At 35.6% G+C, this 22,968-nt stretch overlaps 1 protein-coding gene across 5 annotated transcripts in view; it reads right to left on the bottom strand.

Annotated features, from left to right (window-relative positions):
* Nucleotides 1-22,968, bottom strand: part of SSBP2 (single stranded DNA binding protein 2) — a 284,275-nt gene that overhangs the window by 226,327 nt on the left and 34,980 nt on the right. The window contains exon 1 of one of the 5 annotated variants that reach the window (XM_038532431.1): nucleotides 21,497-21,515. The exons of the other annotated variants lie outside the window; for them this stretch is intronic. Coding sequence (XP_038388359.1) covers nucleotides 21,497-21,498 — 2 coding nt within the window. The 5' untranslated portion in view covers nucleotides 21,499-21,515. Of the gene's footprint in view, nucleotides 1-21,496; nucleotides 21,516-22,968 lie in introns of those variants that run through there. 5 annotated transcript variants of the gene reach the window in all.

The raw sequence follows: 22,968 nt of genomic DNA, 5'->3' as shown, positions 1-22,968 counted from the left end.
GCCTGATCCTGGAGACCTGGGATCGAGTCCCACGTCGGGCTCCCTCCCTGGAGCCTACTTCTCCCTCTGTGTCTTCGGCCTCTCTCTCTCTCTCTCTCTTTCTCTCTCATGAATAAATAAATAAAATCTTTTAAAAAAATCTTTTTACTTTGTCTAAAAGGGGCTTATTTGGCATATTTTCTTATTTAATAATGCCTTTTTCTTTTAAGGGAATTTATTTTATACTGTTTTTAGTTTATGCTAAGTTGTATAATATTTATCTTTGAAAAGATTCCAAAGATTATATAATTTAAAGGAAAATTTAATAAAGAATTTCAAGTGCATAAAAGTAACATTTTTAAAACCAATCTATGTGTTCTATGGAAATTTAAATATTTCCTAATGATATTACAAGAACAAGAAGAAGGGGGGAGGAGAAAAAGGGGGCAGGTGGAGAAGAGGGAGGAGGAGTCAGTAAAAGGAAGAACCTGATAGAACCTGACTTGCAAATGTCAATCCTGCAAATCTGCCACATGTGAGAAACTCAAGCCCCTGGCTAGTCTAACGGCCAAGATTCCAGCTCCCTTTTGTTTAGCTCTTGTTAAACATTCCCCTCCTGTTCCCTGTCCTACCATCTACTCTCCAACTTACTCTACCTCACTCTTTTAAGGCCAATTTGACTCTATTCCAATACTATTTCATCTCCCTTGAACTCCCATCCTTCCTTCTCTAGGTGCCAAAGATTCTCCATGTCTAGAATGATCTTTCATATATCTGTCTCCAGATACAATTACTTCACCTATATCCCTAACTTCCATAAGCCCGTATCTCCTTCCTGTCATAGCTGCAGGGATCACGCACTCTCCTAAGGACACTGCCACTACCACAGGAGGTAAAGAAATATCCTCTCACTGTCAATGAGCTGGAAAAAGAAGTGGAAACACTCCCTGTTGTTTAGGGGTATGGAAGTCAGAAAGAAAGAGGCAGAACATTCTCCTGGTTATAGGAACTGCTTATAAAGCTAAACAGATTCTCTAAATTTTAGATTTACAGTTGGAACTCATATCCTTAAAGATAATGGGAAACCATAATATTGTTAGTTCTGTAATTCAGCTATATTGTGGGTACCCTCTGGGAATGTAATTACAATTTATAATGTTTTCTCTTTACGGATATTTCTCTGTATCAAACAAGCCAATTTACAAATGACCTTTTGAAAAACAGCCTCCTTAAATACTGGGGGCAGCATGTTGAGTTACTCATTCATATTTTCCTATACTACTAAATAAACAGTATGGAGAGATGAAACTAAGCTGCTGAAGAGCAAGCACCTTGCATGTCTTGTTCAGCATTTTATCCTATACTCAGCATTTGACACACTTTAAGAAAGATGGAGGGGAAAGGCTGGGGATGAGGAAAAGACAGCCCAATATCCCCAAGAGTCCTCATCCATGATGAACTTGTGTCTATAATTAGTTAAGGGAGAACGCAGAACACTTCAGAGATCTAGAAGAGAAGAACCTTTATCCTTCAGATTATATGACATAAGTAGCGATTCCTTTCTAAATAATCCTAACGTATCCATGGCTAAAATCCTATCTACCCAGGATAGGTTGTCAAAAATTACACCTGTCCAGTTAAAACTTGTTAAGTCATCTTTCATTGGTAACACTACAAGATGTGATAAATGCTTTCGATTTTAACCAGTCAGAAAAAATAAAGTCGAGGGCTGATAACACTTTTCTATATAAAACTGAGGATCAAGGGAGAAAGAAGACTAGCTACAGTACAAAACTTTTTCAGATTAAATTATTCAAATTGACTGTTTTTGGTTCCACTTCTTATTTCATTCACTCAAATAGTTATATTCTTAAGTATGTTCTTATTACAACAGACTATGACTGCTTTATTGGATTTTACAACCTAGTATTTATTTACATGGAATGCTCCATTAATATCATTTACCTGATCTTCTATTTTAATTAGATTAACATCACTTGAAATAAAACCAGTTTCAAGAAATAAAGCACAAAAAGGTAAATATGATAGTTAACAACCATGATTACTGGCCCAAATATTTTTAATCTTCCTGTCTCTTGAAGTACTTAGAAATTTTGAAGAATAAAGTGAAGCAAGAGTTAAGGTCCCAGTGCCACTATCTGTTGTTCTGGAGACCATTAAAACCTCCTAAAGAAGAAATAAAGTTCTCAAAACAGGCAAGATAAAACACTAAGTTATAATATTATGTTATTATAAAAATAAATCCCTTAAATCCAGTAATAATTAGTAAAATATCCAAATGATACATTAAGATGATAGAAGAGAATGTATCAAATAAATATAGAAATTATAAAAATATAACCATAATTATTTGCCCAAGTAAAATTATTTATTTAAAATAGCTATAAATTCCTCTGAAAAATAAGTTTTTCATATTTTGTTTTATATTCCAACTTATTTTTTTTTTTAGATAGCATAGTATTTATTTTATACACAGGAGGCCAAATACCAAATACATTCATTCAGCAGAGAGGTAAGTATATCTGTTTTGCTTTGTTTTGTTTCATAAAATTTAATAGCAGATTGTTCTAATTATTTTTGTGGGGGGGGGTATGGAATTTTATTTAGCAAAAAAAAAAAAAAAAAAAAAAAGTAATGCCCAACTTATTTTTATTTCCAATTTCTTTTTCCAGACACTGTAACTCCTCAAAAGATGACACTAAGAAATTTATGTGACTATTTAAAATAATCAGACTATAACTAGCAGAGAATTATGAATGAACTATAAAGATAACATACATATGATACTTAATATAAAATACCAATCATAAAAATCAGATTATAGTCAAAATAAATTTTAAGTTTTTTAGCGTATTAACCTTAATTCTTCCACTTTATATGTAAACAATAAAATAGGTGGCTTAATGTATTATGCAATGCTATGTACACTAAAAGTATTTAAGAAAAAATTTTTTTAGATTTTATTTATTTATTCATGAGAGACACAGAGAGAGAGAGAGAGAGAGAGAGAGAGAGAAGAGAGGCAGAGGGAGAAACAGGCTCCATGCAGGGAGCTGGAGGTGGGACTGGACTGATCCCGGATCTCCAGGATCAGGCACTGGGCTGAAGGCAGTGCTAAACCGCTGAGCCACCCGGGCTGCCCAAGAAATATTTTTTATTTGGAGTTTCTACCTATTTCCACATTTCTTAATTTGTACCAGTTTTTTTTTTAAAAATTTTTTTTTTAATTTTTGTTTATTTATGATAGTCACAGAGAGACAGAGAGAGAGAGGCAGAGACATAGGCAGAGGGAGAAGCAGGCTCCATGCACCGGGAGCCTGATGTGGGATTCGATCCCGGGTCTCCAGGATCGCGCCCTGGGCCAAAGGCAGGCGCCAAACCGCTGCGCCACCCAGGGATCCCTGTACCAGTTTTTTTTAAAGGCACAATTTAGCTCAAAACAAAAAGATAAGTCAGTGAACATAAAATGTTATTCTATTTTTAACAAGTAACTCATTTCCAGCAATAAGGAAGGGATGATGTATAGCAAAGGGAGTAGGAGAAAAGTCATTCATTTAAACTCTGAGGGCTTTTGCCAAGTCCCAATAAAATAATAAATGCCAAACTCCATAGTACAACTTACAAAAAAAATGAAATAGCCAATGGTTGAGAGTAGGAGCAAACAAATCTTTACAACTTCAGTCTGCCAGGAGTAAGCTCAAGGAATAATAAAGCAAAAGGAGCAATGGCACATAGTTTAAGCTTCTAGGATTTGGCAAAAGAATTCCACTTTAATAGGTTTAGTTACTCTGATTGATACTGGCATCCCTTAGTCTAGCTAACTAAACTAATATAACACTTTGTTAGTTACAAAGTCCTTATTCATGACACATTGTTTATTTGAGACTGAGAAAGATTCAAGATAAAACAGGAAAAATATGCAACAGTCCAAATAAATAATTGCGAAGTATAATAATGTAAGATGTAGTGTCCATCTTTCTTACTGAATGTTCAATGCCAACTACTTTGGATAGCCATTCTTCAATTTGTACATGGAAAAAATAAATAAATAATAAAAATCCACTGAAAAAGTCACTAAGAACTCCAAGGCAGCTGCCTGGTACCACTAGTTTTGCCTAAGATTGCAGAACAAGTAGTTAATCCTACCATCACAGATTTACACTTCCTCAATAATCTTGTTCTCTACATCAACTGCCATGGGCCTGTCCATGCCTAACTCACTTAATGAAAGCAGTGGGAGTGGTTAATTCCTTGACATCCTCGGCAAGTATCCTTCTGTTCCACTGGGTTACTTCCAAGCAAGATACATACAAAACAGGAAGCCAAAAAATGATTAATACAATGGATCAGTAAAATATAAGAATGTGTAAATGCGTAAAAATAAGGGTGAATTTAAAAATAAGAGTAATAAGTAGGTTTTTTTCCCCTACTGTTACTCTCTAATTTGTTGGAGTTTCACTGCAGGCTTTAAAAACAAGTTTAGAAAAATGAATTACAGACAATTTTATGGGAAGAATTGCAAAAATAAAAAACCAATATAAATTTCTCAAAGATCATATCTTGCCTACAAAATTGAACTATCCAGTAACTATCACTTGGGGTTGCTGTGACAATTACAGATCATCTACATAAAGTGCTTAGCACAATGTCTGGCACATTACGGTTAAAATAGTAACCATTATTATTGTGGTAAATACTTTGGATATACTGATAAATAGATCAATTTGACCACATTATGAAAACATAGTTCATTCTCCTTGGAGCAAGTCTTAAAGGAGGCAGAAATATAACCCTCCAAGATGTAAAAGCCTTCAAGATTTCTAAAGTAAAACAGAAGAATAATATGGTGGTAAATTCAATTGGCCTGATTATTTCCAATCTAGCAGCACCTTCAGCCACAGACCTATATGGGTACACACAAAAACACCTCATGCATAAAGATGGAAGCAAAAACCTGCCATAGATGAAGCTCTTCTATAGTCTCTGGTGTAGCTGAGCTCAGAATTTCAGAATTCCTAGGCTCCTAGGTCTCCCTGCTCCTGATCTCTCTACCCTTTACCTCCCAGCCCTATATATGGAGAGTTGCAAAACTTTATGAAAAATGTTTCCTGGAGCCATCAAGGAAGGAGGATTCTACAGAAATGCTAAACACTACAAGAGCCTAATCTACTTTTAAAATCTTAATCTGAACAAAAAATATTTTATTAAGCATCTACTATGTGTCACGCATTGTGTTAAATTATTCCACTAAAGATGTCTCAAATGAAAAAGAACTTTTTGACTAGGCTAATCTCTTAAGGCTTTTTTTTTTTTATTTTATCAAAGTCATATCAAAACAAGCCCTCCAAAATGCAAACGTAAAAAGTCATTAGGCAATCCTTTTCATTTTATTTTACCAATGGACTCCAAAGAAACTCTGGACTTAACATAATTATTTACTGCAGTAACTCTCCAGTTCTTTGACATTATAATGTACATTATAAATCTCTAAAAAGAGATATAGTATGTACCATTTCATAAACTCATCTGACCTCTGAACCCTTTTCTCCTAGAACACCAATTTACATAGTAATTAATGTTTTCACAGAGGATTAAAACTTAATTGTATCATTAATAGGGATGATTAGAAATAAAGATATGAGACTAATACGGCAAACATTGAAAAAAATCAATATAATTAATTTTTAATAATAATAAAAGATTTTATAGTATTTGGAGGAGGACAAAAGCTATAGAAAAATTCTTCCTACTTCTCACTCCTATTTATATACAGGGCTTTCATGCAAAGCAATAGAAGCAAAGCAATGAAAGTTCTAAAATAGAAATCTGAAAATACAAAGTACGTGAAACACAATGCCAATAAGTTCTGAACAAATGCAGGAATGCTATTTTTTTTAACCGAGGTTATCATTTTATTCTTTCATCCAGCCTTTTGAGCTCATATGAGCTCTCTGGTGCTCAATCCCAGTAGTAAGAACTCCTTAAGTCACATGACCCAAATGCCAATTCAAACTGGGTCAGTACATTTTTCTGTCATTTTATATAGGAGGATAGATCATTTATTTTTTTGTCTCTTTCCATTACATCCCCTTAAAGAGCTACAATAAAAAAAAAAAGAGCTACAATATATCTTCATAGCTGTTAGCCAACTAAGAGATCTGTGACCTACTCTAACTGCCATTAACATCTCATATTGAACTACTAGACTAAAGAACTTTGATTTTCTTATGCTATGGCTAAACTTTAACGTACCCAGGCTCTAGTAACTGGGAATAAGATCAGATATTTATACACTGTGCCTACTATTTACTACTACAGACAAGCTGGTCATCTTAATGAGATTTTTTTCTCCCCGTTTTCCCCAAATTTCTTATTCAGTATTCTCTGCGTAGTAACTACTTTATTAAAGTGGTTCAATATTTAATTAAGGATTAAATGGTAAAGCAGTTTGCCCATTAAATTATAAAAACCTTCAGTGTTTACATAGCTTTTTAAAATTAATTAAATAACATAATAGAAGTTTAAAAACTAGATTTAAAAGTAAGCTTTGAGAGCATACAAGTTACTCTGATGATAGTAAGCCAGGACAAAATACATGCACCAGTAATGATAGAATATACATGTAGTGCCAGCAACCAAAGGAGATCCCTAGAGCTCAGGCATCCTGAACCATAGTCTGCAGTGTTCATCAGATGAACACACAAAACTTGGCATTGATATAATGATTCTCTGAAACAGGAGAAGCACATCAGGTTATCTAAGGAGGCCCAGAGGGAAACACAATACATATTTCCAGGAAAAGAGCTCAAAATGATTATTTTTAAATTAAATTGTTTAAATTCAATTCCTATTTCACTTAATTGTTAAAAATTGGGTCCAAGCCTTGTGTTTATTTTTCTAGTAATAGAAAATATTGGATTTCTCTTAAAGGAAAAAAGTCCCAAAACAAGCCTAATAAAGTCATATCATTTCAGATTATCTTTCAGGTTTTTTTTTTAAGATTTTATTTATTTGAGAGAGAGAAAAAAAGAAAGGGAGGGAGGGAGGGAGAAAGAGCATGAGCCAGGGGAGTGGCAGAGGAAGAGGGAGAGGGAGAAGCAGCTTCCCCACTGAGCAAGGAGCCCAATGTGGGACTTGATCCCAGGACCCCAGGATCACCACCTAAGCAGGAGGCAGGGGCTTAACTGACTGAGCCACCCAGACCCCTTTCCATTTATTTTAAATACGTAAGTTTTGCATTGTTGTTTTATTTCAATCCACAAATCCAGAATTTGGTATCAAATTTTTCCTAGTACCCATTGGCAAATTCTACATTTTCTTCATTATATTGTTTTTTCTTATACAATAAATACACTGTGGTAGAGCTGAAAATATGTGCTACCCAAAATGAATAAATGCTAAGAGTACTGGTTATGGAGCTTTCCGGCTACTTTAGTGCCCTCAGCACATGAACAGAAAACTGCGAGCTGAGGGACACCTGGGTGGCTCAGTCCATCTCGCATCTTCCTTCTGCTCTGGGCATGATCTCAAGGTCCTGGGGTAGAGCCCCACACTGGGCTCGCTACTCAGGGGGGAGTCTGCTTCTCCCTCTCCCTCTGCTTCCTCCCCCTGCTCATGCTCTGCACCTCAGTCTCCCTCTCTCAAATAAATAAATAAAATCTTTAAAAAAAAAAAAAAACACGGGGAGAAAAAGAAAAAGACAACTGAGATCTGAATGCTGAGGCACAGAGTGAACATCCAAGGCAGACAAATGCCAGGCAATCTGAGCCACGTGGAATGGTCATAGGACCACCGCTGTCATAAAGCAGCACTGGTGTCTGTGTTACCTAAGTAATGAAGTAGAGGGTTGGGGATTCTCCTTGGTCATCTGGTACTCTTAGCTCTCCTTTCTGAATCCTTCCACTCTGGTATATAATTAATGATGGCATGGTCACAATGTGTGAAGGCTCTGTAAGGCTTTCACGATCTCTAGTTCACCAACTCCTGTGAAAACTGTAACCCTATACATGCTTTCCCAGTTACCTACAGGTCTTATGAAATACCATCACCAGCTCCCAGGTCCCCTGCCATACCACCATCTGTTCAGCTTTACTACTTCCATTACATAAAAATCCACTGTTTTTCAGGTTCTGTATGTACACACACACACACACACACACACACACACACACAATTTAGTATTTAAAAAACACAAACACATTGAGACAATTAAATGCAACCCAATTAGATTCAACTAATCAACAACTGTGCAAAACCAATTATTTAAAACCACTGCCTCTTACTTCAGAATTTTTCTGACTCAATCCTTCTTTCAGTTCCTTCATCTTATCCCTGAGTATAAGCCAAACTATAGGGAAAATCTTTAAATTAATTGACCATAAATGCTCATAACAAGTAAAATTTTAAAGTAGTAAAACATTTAAACTGGACATATTGGAAATCAAACATACTCATGATGAATCTGTGCTGTAATTTAGAGGTGAACTGACTTGTCCCAAATCAGTATTACTTACAGCTCTAGCCTTTACACCTTTCCTTGAGATACTCCCCTTTTTCCCTTCATCTATGCGTGGTCAACACAGCCTCCTGAAATTAGTTCAATCCTCAGTTCTGTGCAATTACTTTCAGATGATTCTACTCTACAGATATGTACTCATTCACCCCAGAATGCATAGCATAGAAGTCCACATTGCTCACAGCATGTATTAATATTATACCTCATATTATTACTTCACACTACTATTTAACTTTTCACATATCACAGCTTTCCATCTATCTATACTATAACCTTTCTGAAGGCAAGGAACATTCTTTTTCCTTCTTTGAAACCTGCACTAGTCTTCAATAGAATAAGCACTCAAATTATTTCACAGAATAATAACGCTTCACAGCAAAATCTGCAGATCTTCCACTGCAGATAAAAGAGGAAGCCTAGAAAGGTGAAATTACTTGTCCAAGATTATTCAACTGGGAACTGAATCAGGGCAAGAACCCAAGTGCGTGAATCTAATCTAGCGTTGTTTTAGCCCATGTTAAAAGAAAGAAATTGTGCTAAAATACACTTGTTCACTTTCCAGTTTTAATAAGTAAAAAAAAAAAAAAAAAAAAAGCTAACGTGTATATAACCAAGAACGTCGCCTTGCCTCAAAATCATCATTTACTTCTATATTAATCCTTGGCCCATCCTGAAAATGACAGTGATAACAATTATACATATTATAATACATATAATATGTAAGTGATTTAGTTAAGCATCCAGTGACCCAGAACAGCCTTTATTTTGTGTAACTCACCTCTTCCTTTTTAAAGCATTATGTTGGAGGGAGGGGGGGCTCAAATTAACAGTTCAGTTACCCAGGTTCTAGTTAATTAGGATTTTATCTAAATGATGGTAAAGAGTTCCCTGACTCCCTCTGAATCTTAACTGTTCAAGAAGTCCTCTCATCATTTGTTTATGGAATAATTTTTTAAAAACTAGCTACTTGATAGTCTGATTAACCTAAACTTTCCTTCAGAGACTCTTCTATCATCTGCCTAAGTCCTCGAGGGAAGTGAGGCCATTTAGATGCACAAGAGAACAGCTGGAGCATGAAGTGACAGATAGATTTACTTTAAGAGATTAGCCTCCAGAGAAGTGCTTAGTTCTCAGTTAACTTTGTGTATTTTACCATAAGAAAATTCCAGGGAAATAAAATCATAAATATGGATATTTTCACAAACTGATCATTAGAAAACTCTATGGCTCTAAGAACCACAACAAGGACGATTCTATCAAAAATGCCTTCCCCATTGGTATTAAATTAATTTCACCTGCGAGGTAACAGCACAGTGACGATCAAATGAGAAGTTTCTACTAAGATTTTTGAAAGAAAGTCCACACCTCCAGTCAGACTTCTTTTACTAAAGGGTAAGTGTTATGGGTAAAATAGCACCCTTCTCCCCAAAAGATACATTGGAATCCTAGCCCCAGTACTTCAGAATGTGACCCTATTTGGAAACAAGGTTATTGCAGATATAATTTGTTAAAATGAGGACCCTGGATTCAGTATGACTGGTATCCTTTTAAAAAGGAAATCTGAAAAAAAAAAAAAAAAAAAAAAAAGGAAATCTGGACAAAGAGGCATATGTAGAAGGAAGATGATGTGAAGAAACAGGGAGAAGATGGAAAGAGAGAGGCCTGGACAGATCCTTCCTTCACAGCCCTCAGAAGGAACCCACCCTTCCAACACTACAAGTTCAAACTCTGGCCTCCAGAATTATGAAGACAATGAATTTCTGTTGCTATAGCCACTCACTTTGTGGTGGTTTGTTACGGCAGCCCTAGCAAACTAAAACAATAAGCAACAAGAAATTTTAACAGGGTCTACAAGGTAAAAACAAAATAACATTGAACTAGAAATTCAAAAGTCCCAAATCCTAGGTTTTAAATTTACAAGCTTTGAAATAAATATCTGCCTCAGTTTTCTCATTTGTACCTCTTTCAGGTTGTTTTCAGGATAGGACTTAATGTGTATAAACATCCCTGGAAAAGTACAAAGTATTAGATAGAGGATGGTCTCATCCAACATTTAAAATTTACTTAACACATTTAGCTTTTAGGTAAGAAAACAGCTAAGTTATGAAAAAGTGTATGTGATCCCCACATACACTTTCCTTAGAAATGAGAAAGTAACGACTTAGAAATGAGAAAGTAACGACTTGAGATGTTTAATTAAAAACTAAACCAAATACACAGTACAAGTTAAAGCACATCCTGGTTAACATTTCCTTATTTGTTAATTTTTAAACCTGCAATTCCCCCTAAAAAAATAAAGAAATAAATACCCAGAAACATTCACAGCTCACAAACTGATTCATTCATCTAACATTTGTTTAGTATCTACTATATTCGTGAAGCCAGATTAAATCTTCAAAATACAGAGCTCGAAGAAATGGGCTCTGATTTCAAGGAGCTCCCTACAGAAAAGGAAATAGGAAGTGATTAAATAAAGATACATATGAGCCATGACAGCTTTGTATGTAGAACAAAAGAACAGAAACATATTTCGGTACCTACATTTGAATAAGATAATGTTTAATTTTCTGGAATTGACAACACATTAGACAACATATATAGCAACACCTTAATGAATTGAAGTTGCTCGATTTTCCTTCTTAGCTCTTTGCTGATCATTGCTTCATGTTCTATGTTCATCCCAGATTTTTTTTTAAAGCACGTTTCAACAAAAAAAAGATGTTTCTCTTTAAATTTGCTACATTTGTTATTCTTTTGTGTCGAGGAAGAGGATTATAGTTAGAGCTTCCTAACTGGATATTTCTTTTCTTAAAAGAAAACCAGAAAATTAATGTTTCAACTCTTACTGAAAATCCTTCTAAAGTCCTTTTCTGAGGGGGCACTTACTTGGCGGGATGAGGTTATGCTATATGTTGGCAAATTGAACTCCAATAAAATTTTTTTTTAAATAAAATAAAATAAAATAAAATCCTTTTCTAGTTTTTATGTATGGATAGGCTATCCCAATTAAAGCTGTCTTTGAAAACGCCTGGGTGGCTCAGTCAGTTAAGTGCCTGCCTTTGGTTCAGGTCACAATTCCACAGTCTTGGGATCAAGCCCTGCATTGAGCTCCCTGCTGAGTGAGGAGCCTGCTTTTCCCCCTCTCTCTGCCTCTCTCCTTGCTCATCTCTCCCCTCTCTCTCTCAAATAAATAAAATCTTAAAAAAAAATTGGTCCTTGATGGCTAAATATTTTCCAAGTCCCTAGGAGTCAGGTGAATATCAGTGATTTGGACCTGGTTCTGCAGCTCTACATACTGAAAGAACAGTATAGTGGGTTGATCTTTAGCTCTAAAGGGGCTAAAGGGTGAAGGACAGGTGGGAGAGGCTCAAGCTAAAAGTCAATTTAAAAACAATTAAATAAACTAGAGGGATCCCTGGGTGGCGCAGCGGTTTGGCGCCTGCCTTTGGCCCAGGGCGCGATCCTGGAGACCCGGGATCGAATCCCACATCGGGCTCCCGGTGCATGGAGCCTGCTTCTCCCTCTGCCTATGTCTCTGCCTCTCTCTCTCTATCTCTGTGTGACTATCATAAATAAATAAAAATTTAAAAAAAAAAAATAAATAAACTAGAAAAAAGCTTTTAATTGAAAATACCTTTTTATTTATTTATTTATTTTTAGAAAAAATATGTGAGATAACTGATTCATTCTGAATCTAAGTTAAAGATTAACAATGAATAGTTTGATCTAAGAGCCAAGCTACACAGGAGTGTAAACAAACGTACACATGAAATAGTGAAATGACTCAAAAAGTCTTTATCACCCTCTTTGTTTACTTATGTCAATAAGAACTTGAAAGCTATATTTGCAAAGGCTAAAACACAAAGCAGATAATCTCTCCATGGATAATTGAGTTGACACTATTAGGATCCAGGAGTTGAAAGGCAGCAGAAGTAATGGCCCCCATTTTCTGGAAGTTTAAAATTCAATGAGAAAAGAACAAGTAAAACAAATAAATTGAAACAGAAGCAAATACATAATCAACTATCATGATGCAGGTAATTCTCTTTCCAATTTTTTCTCCTGATCTCTTTTATCTTTCTTTCCCACATTTTACCCCCTTCCCTTTCCTGCCTTCTCTTCTATAATGTAGTTAAGCAAATACCTTTCAAATACATAATTTCTTTCATTTTCTCCACCATGTGCAGTTACTATCAATTCACTAATAATATCTTAACCCATTAGAAACAACGAATACCCACCATTTCCTTCAACGTGGATGGAACTGGAGGGTATTATGCTGAGTGAAGTTAATTGGAGAAGGACAATCATTATATGGTTTCACTCATATGGGGAATATAAGAAATAGTGAAAGGGATTACAGGAGAAAGGAGGGAAAATGAGTGGGAAATATCAGAGAGCAAGACAAAACATGAGAGACTCTTAACTCTGGGAAACAAAGGGTAGTGAAAGGGGAGGTGGGTGGGGGAATGGGGTGACTGGGTGACGGCACTGAGGGGGGCACTTGACGGGATGAGCATTGGGTGTTATGCTATATGTTGGCAAATCAAACTCCAATAAAAAAAGTATACAAAAAAATTTTTTTAATCTATAAAAAAAATCTTAGCCACAACTCATACCAACAAATCCTAAGCTAGTTCATAACATCTCATAGAAAATACAGTCATATGAGAGTGTAATAAAGAAGAGAAAGAGAAAACCTAGGAACCTACCATATTTATGTTTAACTTGACCTCCAAAAAATTAAGAAATTCAATGATAAGTATAGAAAGGGAAATACAGAGACAAAATTATATGTGATCTTCAAGAACTTGACTTTTTTTCTGAAAATTTAAAAACACGACCGTTTTCTTGTATTCCGGTTTCTTTATAAACCTTTCTTTCCAAAAGTAAAAAAAAAAAAAAAGAAAAAGTTTTAAAAATAATCAAATGTATGAAAGCTACCTTAGCTAGATATGTAATGCTCAGAGAATTATTATTTTGTACATGTAGGAGTCAGTTTGGGTTGCAGAGTTTCCTTCAATTCCTAATTTAAAAAATTAAAAATTCATCAGAAGAAGGAAAATAAGCAGAGATAAATTCTTACTAATTCTTTCTGTTTGTGCTTTTAATCTTACACTTTCAAGTCAAATATTCAACTGAATAGTCAGTTCTTGCACAGTGTTCTCAGTTTCAGCACACCTACTGTATTAAATTAGAAAAGAAAAAATTCAAGAGAATTTAAAAACTCTAGTGAAAGAATTCCAATTGAGAATACCCTGTTAATTTAAAAACCAAACCAAACCAAACCAAACCCCTCTACCTGCCATGAACTGAGGAGGTTTTATAAAATACAATATAACTATGGTCCAAATATGATGGGACATAAAAGATAAATTAAGTAATAGGGGCAGGTGAATGAGGACTGTCTACTAGATAACATGAGGGAAAAGTGTGGCTTCTTCACAGCAGTGCTTTCTTATGTTCTACTCTAATAATGATATGCCCTTTTAACCTTTCATTAATTTTGCCCTAAATAAATCTCAAACAAGAAGTATATAATCAAGACTAGCACTGGCAAGTATTGCTCTTGATTAGAACTGGGCAAATGATGAAACATGATAAAGACGTATATAATTATCAACTTCAGTCAAATTTTTCTATGGAATTGCTATGTCAACATTTATTGATCATCTTATAGAAGCCAAAGTCTAATATGAGGAACTGATGAATGGAAAAAAGAACTAGAGGACCTGAATCAGAAAACAGCCTCTCATTCTTAAAGAATATAAACTCACCAACAGGAAAGTAAAAAGCACATTTCCCTACAAACCAGACATAGCCTCAAATATAGTATGAATATGTAAACATTGAGGGGATCTCAAGCATCATTCTTATATGAGTGAGTAGGAATGAGTGACAAATCCTAAGAAGGAAAAAGAGCTATGTTTTAATACAGGAAACACGCAAAAGTGGGCAGGGAGAAAAGAACATCACTGTCATGAAAACAAGAATAAAAATCTGTAAATCAAGTAAAAAAACTAAATCTGATTCTTAGATTTGTTTTATATAAATAATTAATTTTAATGACTTTAACACATCATAATAAATCATAAAGCACAAGGCAAGAAAAAATATTTTTACATGTGTATTTGAATATGAATACATCTATTGCTACTAAAATTTATTTAATAACTATAAAAATTAACTAACTTGATTCTTCTTTCAGGCATAAATTGAAATACTTAAGAGTGTGAAAAAACCTAAAGTAGAACAAGTTTAATTCTATAAAGTCAATTGTTTGTTCACATCTTGATGCAAAAAGAGAATTAAACAATTAGGTGCTTGTCTTTAACTGCATCTTTCTTCCAACTTCTAAAATAAAGAACACAAAAAGACTGTTTATGTTTTTAAAGGGCTAACTTCAGCTAACTAATTGATGCTGCTCTATAAGTTTGCAAGAAAACATGTTCCAAATATACCAAAATATGAATAATTCCCCTTCAAGACAGTTAATATTTATTTAAAATCTGAAACGGAAGCATTTTCCTATAGCTTATCACTTTGCCAGTATGCTTGGGTAATAGTATAATGAAGCAGAAGGTAATCTTTGAAAAGTTATTATCAATGAACAGTAAAAGTGGATTATCAAAAAGATATCCATGCATAAGGGGGAAAAAGTTAAGCCTTTTAAGACCTGCCAGAGAAATCTAAGGTAACAAGTAATTTCTCTTTAGATAAATCACCAAAAGAAAAATCATTTTATGTCTGTAGACTATTTGTGATACATAAAGATAAAAATTCTAGCAGACAAATAAAGTGGATCATTCTCCCTGATAGGAGAAAATTAAAATCTTTAATCTCAACCAAAAGAGATAACCCCAGTAGCACATGGAAGTAGGATAGCACACAACTGGTTAAGAGTGTGGGTTCTGGAGCATGACTACCTAGATTTACATTTTTATTCCTCCACTTCTTAGTTTAGCTGTGTTATCTAAATAAAAGTGCCATAATCTTTCTATGCCTCAATTTCCTCATCTATAGAGGGGGTGGTAATAAGAGTGCCAACTGCAAAGTTGGAATGATGTTTAAATGTGTTAATACAAAAATGGAAGACTTAGTGCCGGGCATTTGGAATGCAATGGTAAGCTATTTAAAATATTCTCATTGTGGCACCTGGGTGGCTCAGTGGTCAAGCATCTGCCTTTGGCTCAAGTTGTGATCCTGGGGTCCTGGGATCTAGTCCCACATTGGGCTCCCCAGAGGGAGCCTGCTTCTCCCTCTGCCTGTGTCTCTGCCTCTCTCTGTGTGTCTCTCATGAATAAATAAATAAAATATTTTTAAAGTTAATTATTTAATTAATTAAATCATTTTCATTATCACTTGTTTTTATTATAAACTAAATAGCTGTACTGAAGCTTCAGATATTTCTTTGGTGATTATCTATTGTAGTTATTATTAGCCACTAGTTCTTTTTTTTTTTTAAGATTTTAATTATTTATTCATGAGAGACACAGAGAGAGGCAGAGACACAGGCAGAGGGAGAAGCAGGCTCCCTGAGGGGAGCCCAATGTGGGACTCGATCCCAGGACTCTGGGATCATGCCCTGAGCCAAAGACAGATGCTCAACCGCTGAGCCACCCAGGCATCCCAACCACTAGTTCCTCATGTAAAATATCAAAAGTGATGATTTGAGCTTACATTTATAGGTACATTCTCCCACCATATGATAGTAAAAGGACTTTTAAGGTATAAATTCATAAGGACAAAGAATCCAGAAGACAACAAATAACAAAATTGTGTTAAATGACTTCTGAGATCCCAGAAATCTGAATACTAATCAGGCAAAGGGAAATTAAAAACAACTCAATTTATTTGACAGAATCTCCAGAAAACTGAATTGGCAGTACCAGGTACTCCTGGAAGATGCAAGGTATTATGAACAGGAGGACTGATTAAAACTCTGTTTGAAAAGCTGTTAGATTCCCAGTTTGAAAAGCTGTTAAATTCCCAGTTCCCAATTCCACCTCTCCCTCCCTCCAGTTAAGACGAGTACTCCTTCCCAGCCCTACAGAACATCAGAGGTTTATTCTCATTTTTTAAGTGATCTTATCATTACTGGATGACACAAGGCAAGTTTAGAGAACAGACAACTCACACTGAAAAAGAGAGGAATAAAGAGAAAGTCTATGTGCTTCTCCCCCAGTTTAGTTTCCAAAACACTGGAGAGAGGCTCATACTCTTCAAGCAGGTAACAAAGATTCTTCTCTAGGGAAACTAAGCAGCCTAAAATAACATCCTAAAAATATGGATATCAGAAATTAGGAAAATCCAACCAGATTATTCTGAAAGTCAGATTACAAGAAATGAAACTCAGCTCATAAATCCTTATCCACAGATCTAGAACTAATGGGCAGCTTTGTAATTCTCTTTTTAGAATGTTTACATGAACAGATAGCCAATGACCATCACACATTTAAGGAAAGCCTGAAATAGGAAAGACAAGGACAAACAAAAAAGAATAACTTGGAAGAAACAGACAAGTCAAGAGAAGAAAATGTCCAAAAACTATCAATAATTTTCAAAGAGATAAAATAATGTATGGATATATGAAACAAAAACAGAATAGCATTAAACAAAAGTAGAGGTCTAATAATAGGAGAGGTTTTCTTCAAGATTATTATTTATTTGAGAGAGAGAGAGAGCAGAGGGAAGGGTAGAGAGAGAGAGAGAGAGAGAATCTCAAGTAGACTCTGTGTTAAGCACAGAGCCTGACACAGGGCTCAATCCTAGGATCCTAAGATCATGGACATCAAGAGTTGGATGTTTAACCAATTGAACCACCCAGGCACCCTCAGGAAAATTTTTTTAATCTACAGAGGGTTGAAACATAAAACTGCAAAAATCTCCCAATAAAGTGCAACTAAATACAGTGGGAAATAACTGAAGAAAAAAGATTAAATAATTAGAAGACTAGCCCACTAAGTTTCTACAACATCCAAAGAAAACAGGAATTCTAAAAGCAGTGAGTGAGTTAGTAAGTGAGTGAGTGAGATAGACAAGAGACAGTGAAATGAAGCAAGGAAATCAAAGAACTAACACACATACACACAAAACAGCCCAGAAGAGAGTATGATTTCCTAGGTCAAAAGAAGCTACCAAATACCCAGAAAGCTACCAGAGAATGTGGTCAACTGAAATAAGGACCCAGCAAAGAAGAAATCTGGAAACAGGGGATCCAACACAAAACAGAGAAGCAAAAGGAATCCCAAAGATAACAGGTATGGTGGGAAAGAGAGGGCCTAAAATAACAACTATGCCAAAGACCAGGAGAATTTCCAGTATAGACTAGATTAGAACAGTATAGACTAGAATATCCAGTAGAGTGCAGAAGAGTCTGAGAGCTAGGTCTTCAAGACAATGAAATTAACAAATTAAGATGATATTTAGACATTAAGATAGAGTTTGGGGTTAAATTCATAAGTACATAGAAAATTAAGCTATCTCTAAACAAATAAATGTATTCAAGGAAAAACTGTGTACAAGAAAGAGGGGACACCTGGGTAGCACAGTCAGGTAAGTGGCCAACTCTTGGTTTTGGCTCAGGTCTCATCTTGAGTGAGATGGAGCACCATGCAGGACTCCACACTCAGCAGAGTCTGCTTGAGTTTCTCTTTCCCTCTCCTCTGCCTCTCCCCCTCCTTTCTCTAAAATAGAGAAAGGAAGGAAGAAAGGAGAAAAGAAATCATAGAATACTACCACATGGCCGAGCTATGAAGGGCATTCACATGGTTATAATAATATAAACATTAAATACTACTCTAACCAAAATTAGAATAACTATGGTGAGAGGATGAAAAGGCAAGAAACGTGTATGTGGCTTTGGAAACGACAAATGAAAGAACAAATTTTCAACTTCCACTGTGAGAACTGAAGAGACAGTATCTAAAAAAAAAAAAAAAAAAATCCAGTAGCAGCAATATAAATTTGTTATTTAGAGATATGAAAATAAATAGCAAAAGAAATCAACTAAAAGAGTTGAAGATAGTTGTTCCTAAGAAATAGTAATGGGATAAGGGTGAGAGCAGGCAATGCAGTTTCTTACTACAAGCCTTACAGAACTATTTGGCACTCTTTCAACATGTGTTTGTAAAATATTAATAAAATACATATAATGATAAAGATACATCAAAATTAAAAATAATTTCCTAATTATAATCTTGATACATGCTCACATAATTTGAAAACTGCACAGGAACTAATAACAAAATAATGTTGCCACCCAGATAAAACTATTAATATATTGCTATATTGCCTTTGAATATTTTTGCTACATAAACACACACTCATGTATGTAGTCTTTTAAACAAAGACTCACTTGATGGGATGAGCACTGGGTGTTATACTGTATGTTGACAAATCGAACTCCAATAAAAAAAAATACCAAAAAAATAAAATAAACGAAGCTTCAGATTCATGCTAAATATGCAAATTTACATGGTCCTTTTCAGTTAACATTATATAATTAACTTCTCTAATGTCCTTAAATATTCTCTAAAAACAGTATAATACTCCTCTTCATCCTAAAACATCACGTATTTTTACGTGGGAAACAATCATTTTCCCACTCACTCTTTAGCATTTACTTAACAACATTTTCCTTTCTCTAACTCTCATCACTTGACTTATATCTTCCCTGATTCTCTTCTCTTCTAACTACTTCTCTTTCTCCTTTGTGGAATCCTCCTCAGCCTATCCCTTACATGTTGGTGTCTCACAAAATTTCATCCTCCATGTTCTCTCCTCAGCCTGGATGACTCCAACAACCACACTATATCCTGATAAATGACAATCACCAAGTTCTGTTAATTCTGTTATTTAGAAGATAACTTGAACCTACTAGCTTCCACTGTCTAGTTCAGACCACCATTACATCACCAGCCTAGATTCCTAACTGATCTCCCAGATTCCACTCCTGCCCCCTTTCAAAGCATTCTCCACATTAGCAGTCAGAATCATCTTTTCAAAACACAAACCTAATCTCCTAGTACCCTGCTCAAAACTCAATAGCTTACTGTTGTTTTAGAAAAAATTCCAAACTGCTTTTTTGCCTATAAAGTCCAATAATCTTGCCCGAGCCAACTTCTCCAGCTTCATTTTATACCATTCTGTCTCTCTGGTTCTCTATGCTCCAGACATATCACCCCTCTTGTTCTCTAAATACACCAAAACCTCTCTTGCCTATGGGCCTTGGTATATGCGGTTTATTCCGCCTGAAACAATTCCCTCTGCCCACCCCCTAACTTTTTCCTTGGCAAACTCCTATACAACCTGAACCACACGCTCAAATTTTTAATTTTATTCTATGTAAACACTACCCTGGAGTTGGACAACACTAGAGCTCTGAAATCTAAGACAGGAAGCACTTTAATAAAAGAATTTGCAATTTTTTCTGTTTAATGTCTGTCCTCCATGGGAATATAACCTGCACAGGAGCAAATCTTATTAAATGCTGGTTCCTCTGCACCCAGCAAAATGCTTTATAGACAGTAGATATTATTTTGCAATGAATAAATGACTCCCAAACCTGTATCTTGGTGTTCAAAACTCTCCTCAATTCTAAATCCATGTAATCAAGTACCATCTCCACCTGTATCTCCTATGAGTATCTCAAACTCAACATATTCGGGCATGAACTAATCTGTCAGATATTACTTCCTCTCTGTACTATTCCCCATGCTTCCCATTAATGGCACCCTATCAATTGTGCTCTTCAAATCTCCTTTGACTGATCCCCTCTTTTCCACCCATTTTGTCAGTCTTCAGTTCCTTAACCAAATCTTACCTGCATTACTATGATAGTTTAATAAGGAATCACCACACATCCAACATCAAACTCACCTGTCTTCTAACCTCAGTGCCAACATAATCATTTGTTTTTAAACGAAAATGAATGTGGTCCTGTCATTCCCACACTTAGAATTCGCCAATGGTCTTTTTCCATATATGTGAACTACTACTGCTGCCATACTGCTATACCATGGGCAGGTATAGTAGTATTGCTGAATACAACAACTTTCCTTATTTCTTGTGTATTTGCCTTCTAGTGCCTCTGTCTCTATACCCAACCTCTTTATCCATTTTGCTTTTATTTATTTTTATTTTTTTAAGTATTTTATTTATTTATTCATGAGGCACAGAGAGAAAGGCACAGACACAGGCAGAGGGAGAAGCAGGCTCCCTGCAGGGAGCCTGATGTGGGACCCAATCCTGGGTCTCCAGGATCACACCCTGGGCTGAAGGCAGCACTAAACCACTGAGCCACCCGGGCTGCCCCCATTTTGCTAACTTTTAAAGACTCAAAGTTACGTTCCTGCAAGAATTCTCCTGACCATACCACCCCAGGCTGAGTTAGGTGCCCTTCCCCTGTGTTTCCACAGCAACCTGGATATCACAGTATTTATTACACAAGGACATAATTTACCTGACTGTTCCTCCCTTTAATCCTGAGTGCACAGAAGTGCTACACGTTGTTTAATCTTTGTATTCTCTGAATCTATCAAACAGTAAGTCTCCAAAACTATTTGCAACATGGCTATCAATATAATGACATCATTGGTAACATGATGTTTGGTATAAATTTTATAATTTTTAAGGAAATTAAGAAAATACACGGCTTGAACCTCACTAGAAGAATTTTCCATTTTAAAATCTCCTTTAGTTAATTGTACTTTAAATACTATATTCACAGTTCTAAAACTTATAAAAAATAGAAGAGTACTTCCTGACTCTTCATAGCACCTATTGGCAAACACTCCTCTTTGGGTCTCTCACACTCCTGTATGTCTTCTTGGGAATACCAGGAATGCAAGATCTGGACCGTGCTGTATTGGGGCCATTTCTCCAGGTGGTGTGTGCATGAGCAACCTTGAGGGATGAGGTAAAGTCACCCTCCAGGACAGAGAACAGTCTTACTCCTCAGTGGCAACCCACTACACGTACATTTATCTGTACCATACTGCATCACCTCCACGGGACCTGGGGGCAAGGAGGTCTAAAGCAAATATGCTAATGTTCATGCTGCTTGCTGTGCCAGGATAAGTAAAGTCATTTGTCTCTGACCTAGGAGTTTCATGTCTTCTACCAGCACCTGTGAAAAGGTAAAAGGCTACTTAAAGGAGAGTGAAATCAAATCACAAACCCACCAATTTGCCTCTTGGCAATTTACCCACCTCTACAATCAAATATACAACATTTAAGCCTGACTAATACTGTGATTTCTTCCTTTACTATTCATTTAAACAAACATATGAAAATCCATGTTCCCCACAAATTTCAATTCATTTAGATTTCAAGATTTTCTAGTTGCTTATTTTTTTACCTTTTTTTACTGTTTCAATTATTTTTTCTCCAACAAAATAAACTTCACAATTCTGTTTTCATTTTCCTCTTTTATTTTCTGTTTTCCCTAAAATAGAAGAATTTACCAGTCTATTGTCTCCGTAACTATAAGATATAAAACCCACACCCAAACAATTCATAAAGCCTACCAAAAAGTTACCAGAACCAATCAGTGGAACATACACAGTTGTGGTCTCTCCACATAAAAAAGTTGTCAGCAGATAGCTAAAGCATGGTGGTACCTCCTCTGATTTGAGTTCCAATCTTATAAGCCCCTGAGAACTATGTGCACTGCCCTCTGGATGGTAAGTAGCTTTTTTCAACATTTATTTATAAGTTTTCCTTTTTGATAATAGACCTTCTCACACTCCCAGGCATTAAGCAAATAACTATGAAATTATGTTTCTGAAAAAGGCAAGAAAAGGCGACAAGGGAAGCTCATAGTGACATATTACCAACATGGAAATGCCTTTGTAGGAATATACATTAAGGACTATGAATGAAGGAAGAAACTATCAAGATTTTCCATTGTGCCTATAATATAAATAATGTACCACAGACAGGGAAAGAATTCAGAGGACTAACTGGAATGTGTAGATCCAAAGTAGCTGACTAGCAGAGAAAAATCCATACAAAAGCTGAGAAAAATAAAAGATAACGATGATAAGAAAATATAACAAAAACAAAAAATCCAGAGACAGGAATTAGCTTTGAAAGCAGGCAAAGCCCGCTAGCTCACACCAGAGGTCATCCAGCAACTACCAATCAGCCTCCTACTGGAAGCATGGCTCAGACTGGTGGGAAATCTAAGTGAAAAAAGTCCCCACATACAAAGGAAGCAACTGAGACTTGAGATCAGGAAGTTGGTGTAGGCTGAGGGTTTCACCACCTTCACCCAGCAAGCTCTGAGCTGATGTTTACATTAGTTAAATTTGCTAACGCAACTACGATAAGAATATAAATTTTACATTTCAGATATTCCCAGGAGTGCCACACATGAAAAGAGAATGTATCAACTTGTCAATATTCAATGAGTCTAAATCTTTAGGGGAATCTATATAAAAAATACACTG

The sequence above is a fragment of the Canis lupus genome, chromosome 3 (genome assembly GCF_011100685.1).
Source record: "Canis lupus familiaris isolate Mischka breed German Shepherd chromosome 3, alternate assembly UU_Cfam_GSD_1.0, whole genome shotgun sequence".
Lineage (NCBI taxonomy): Eukaryota > Metazoa > Chordata > Mammalia > Carnivora > Canidae > Canis > Canis lupus.
This window is presented reverse-complemented; position numbering and strand designations above follow the sequence as displayed.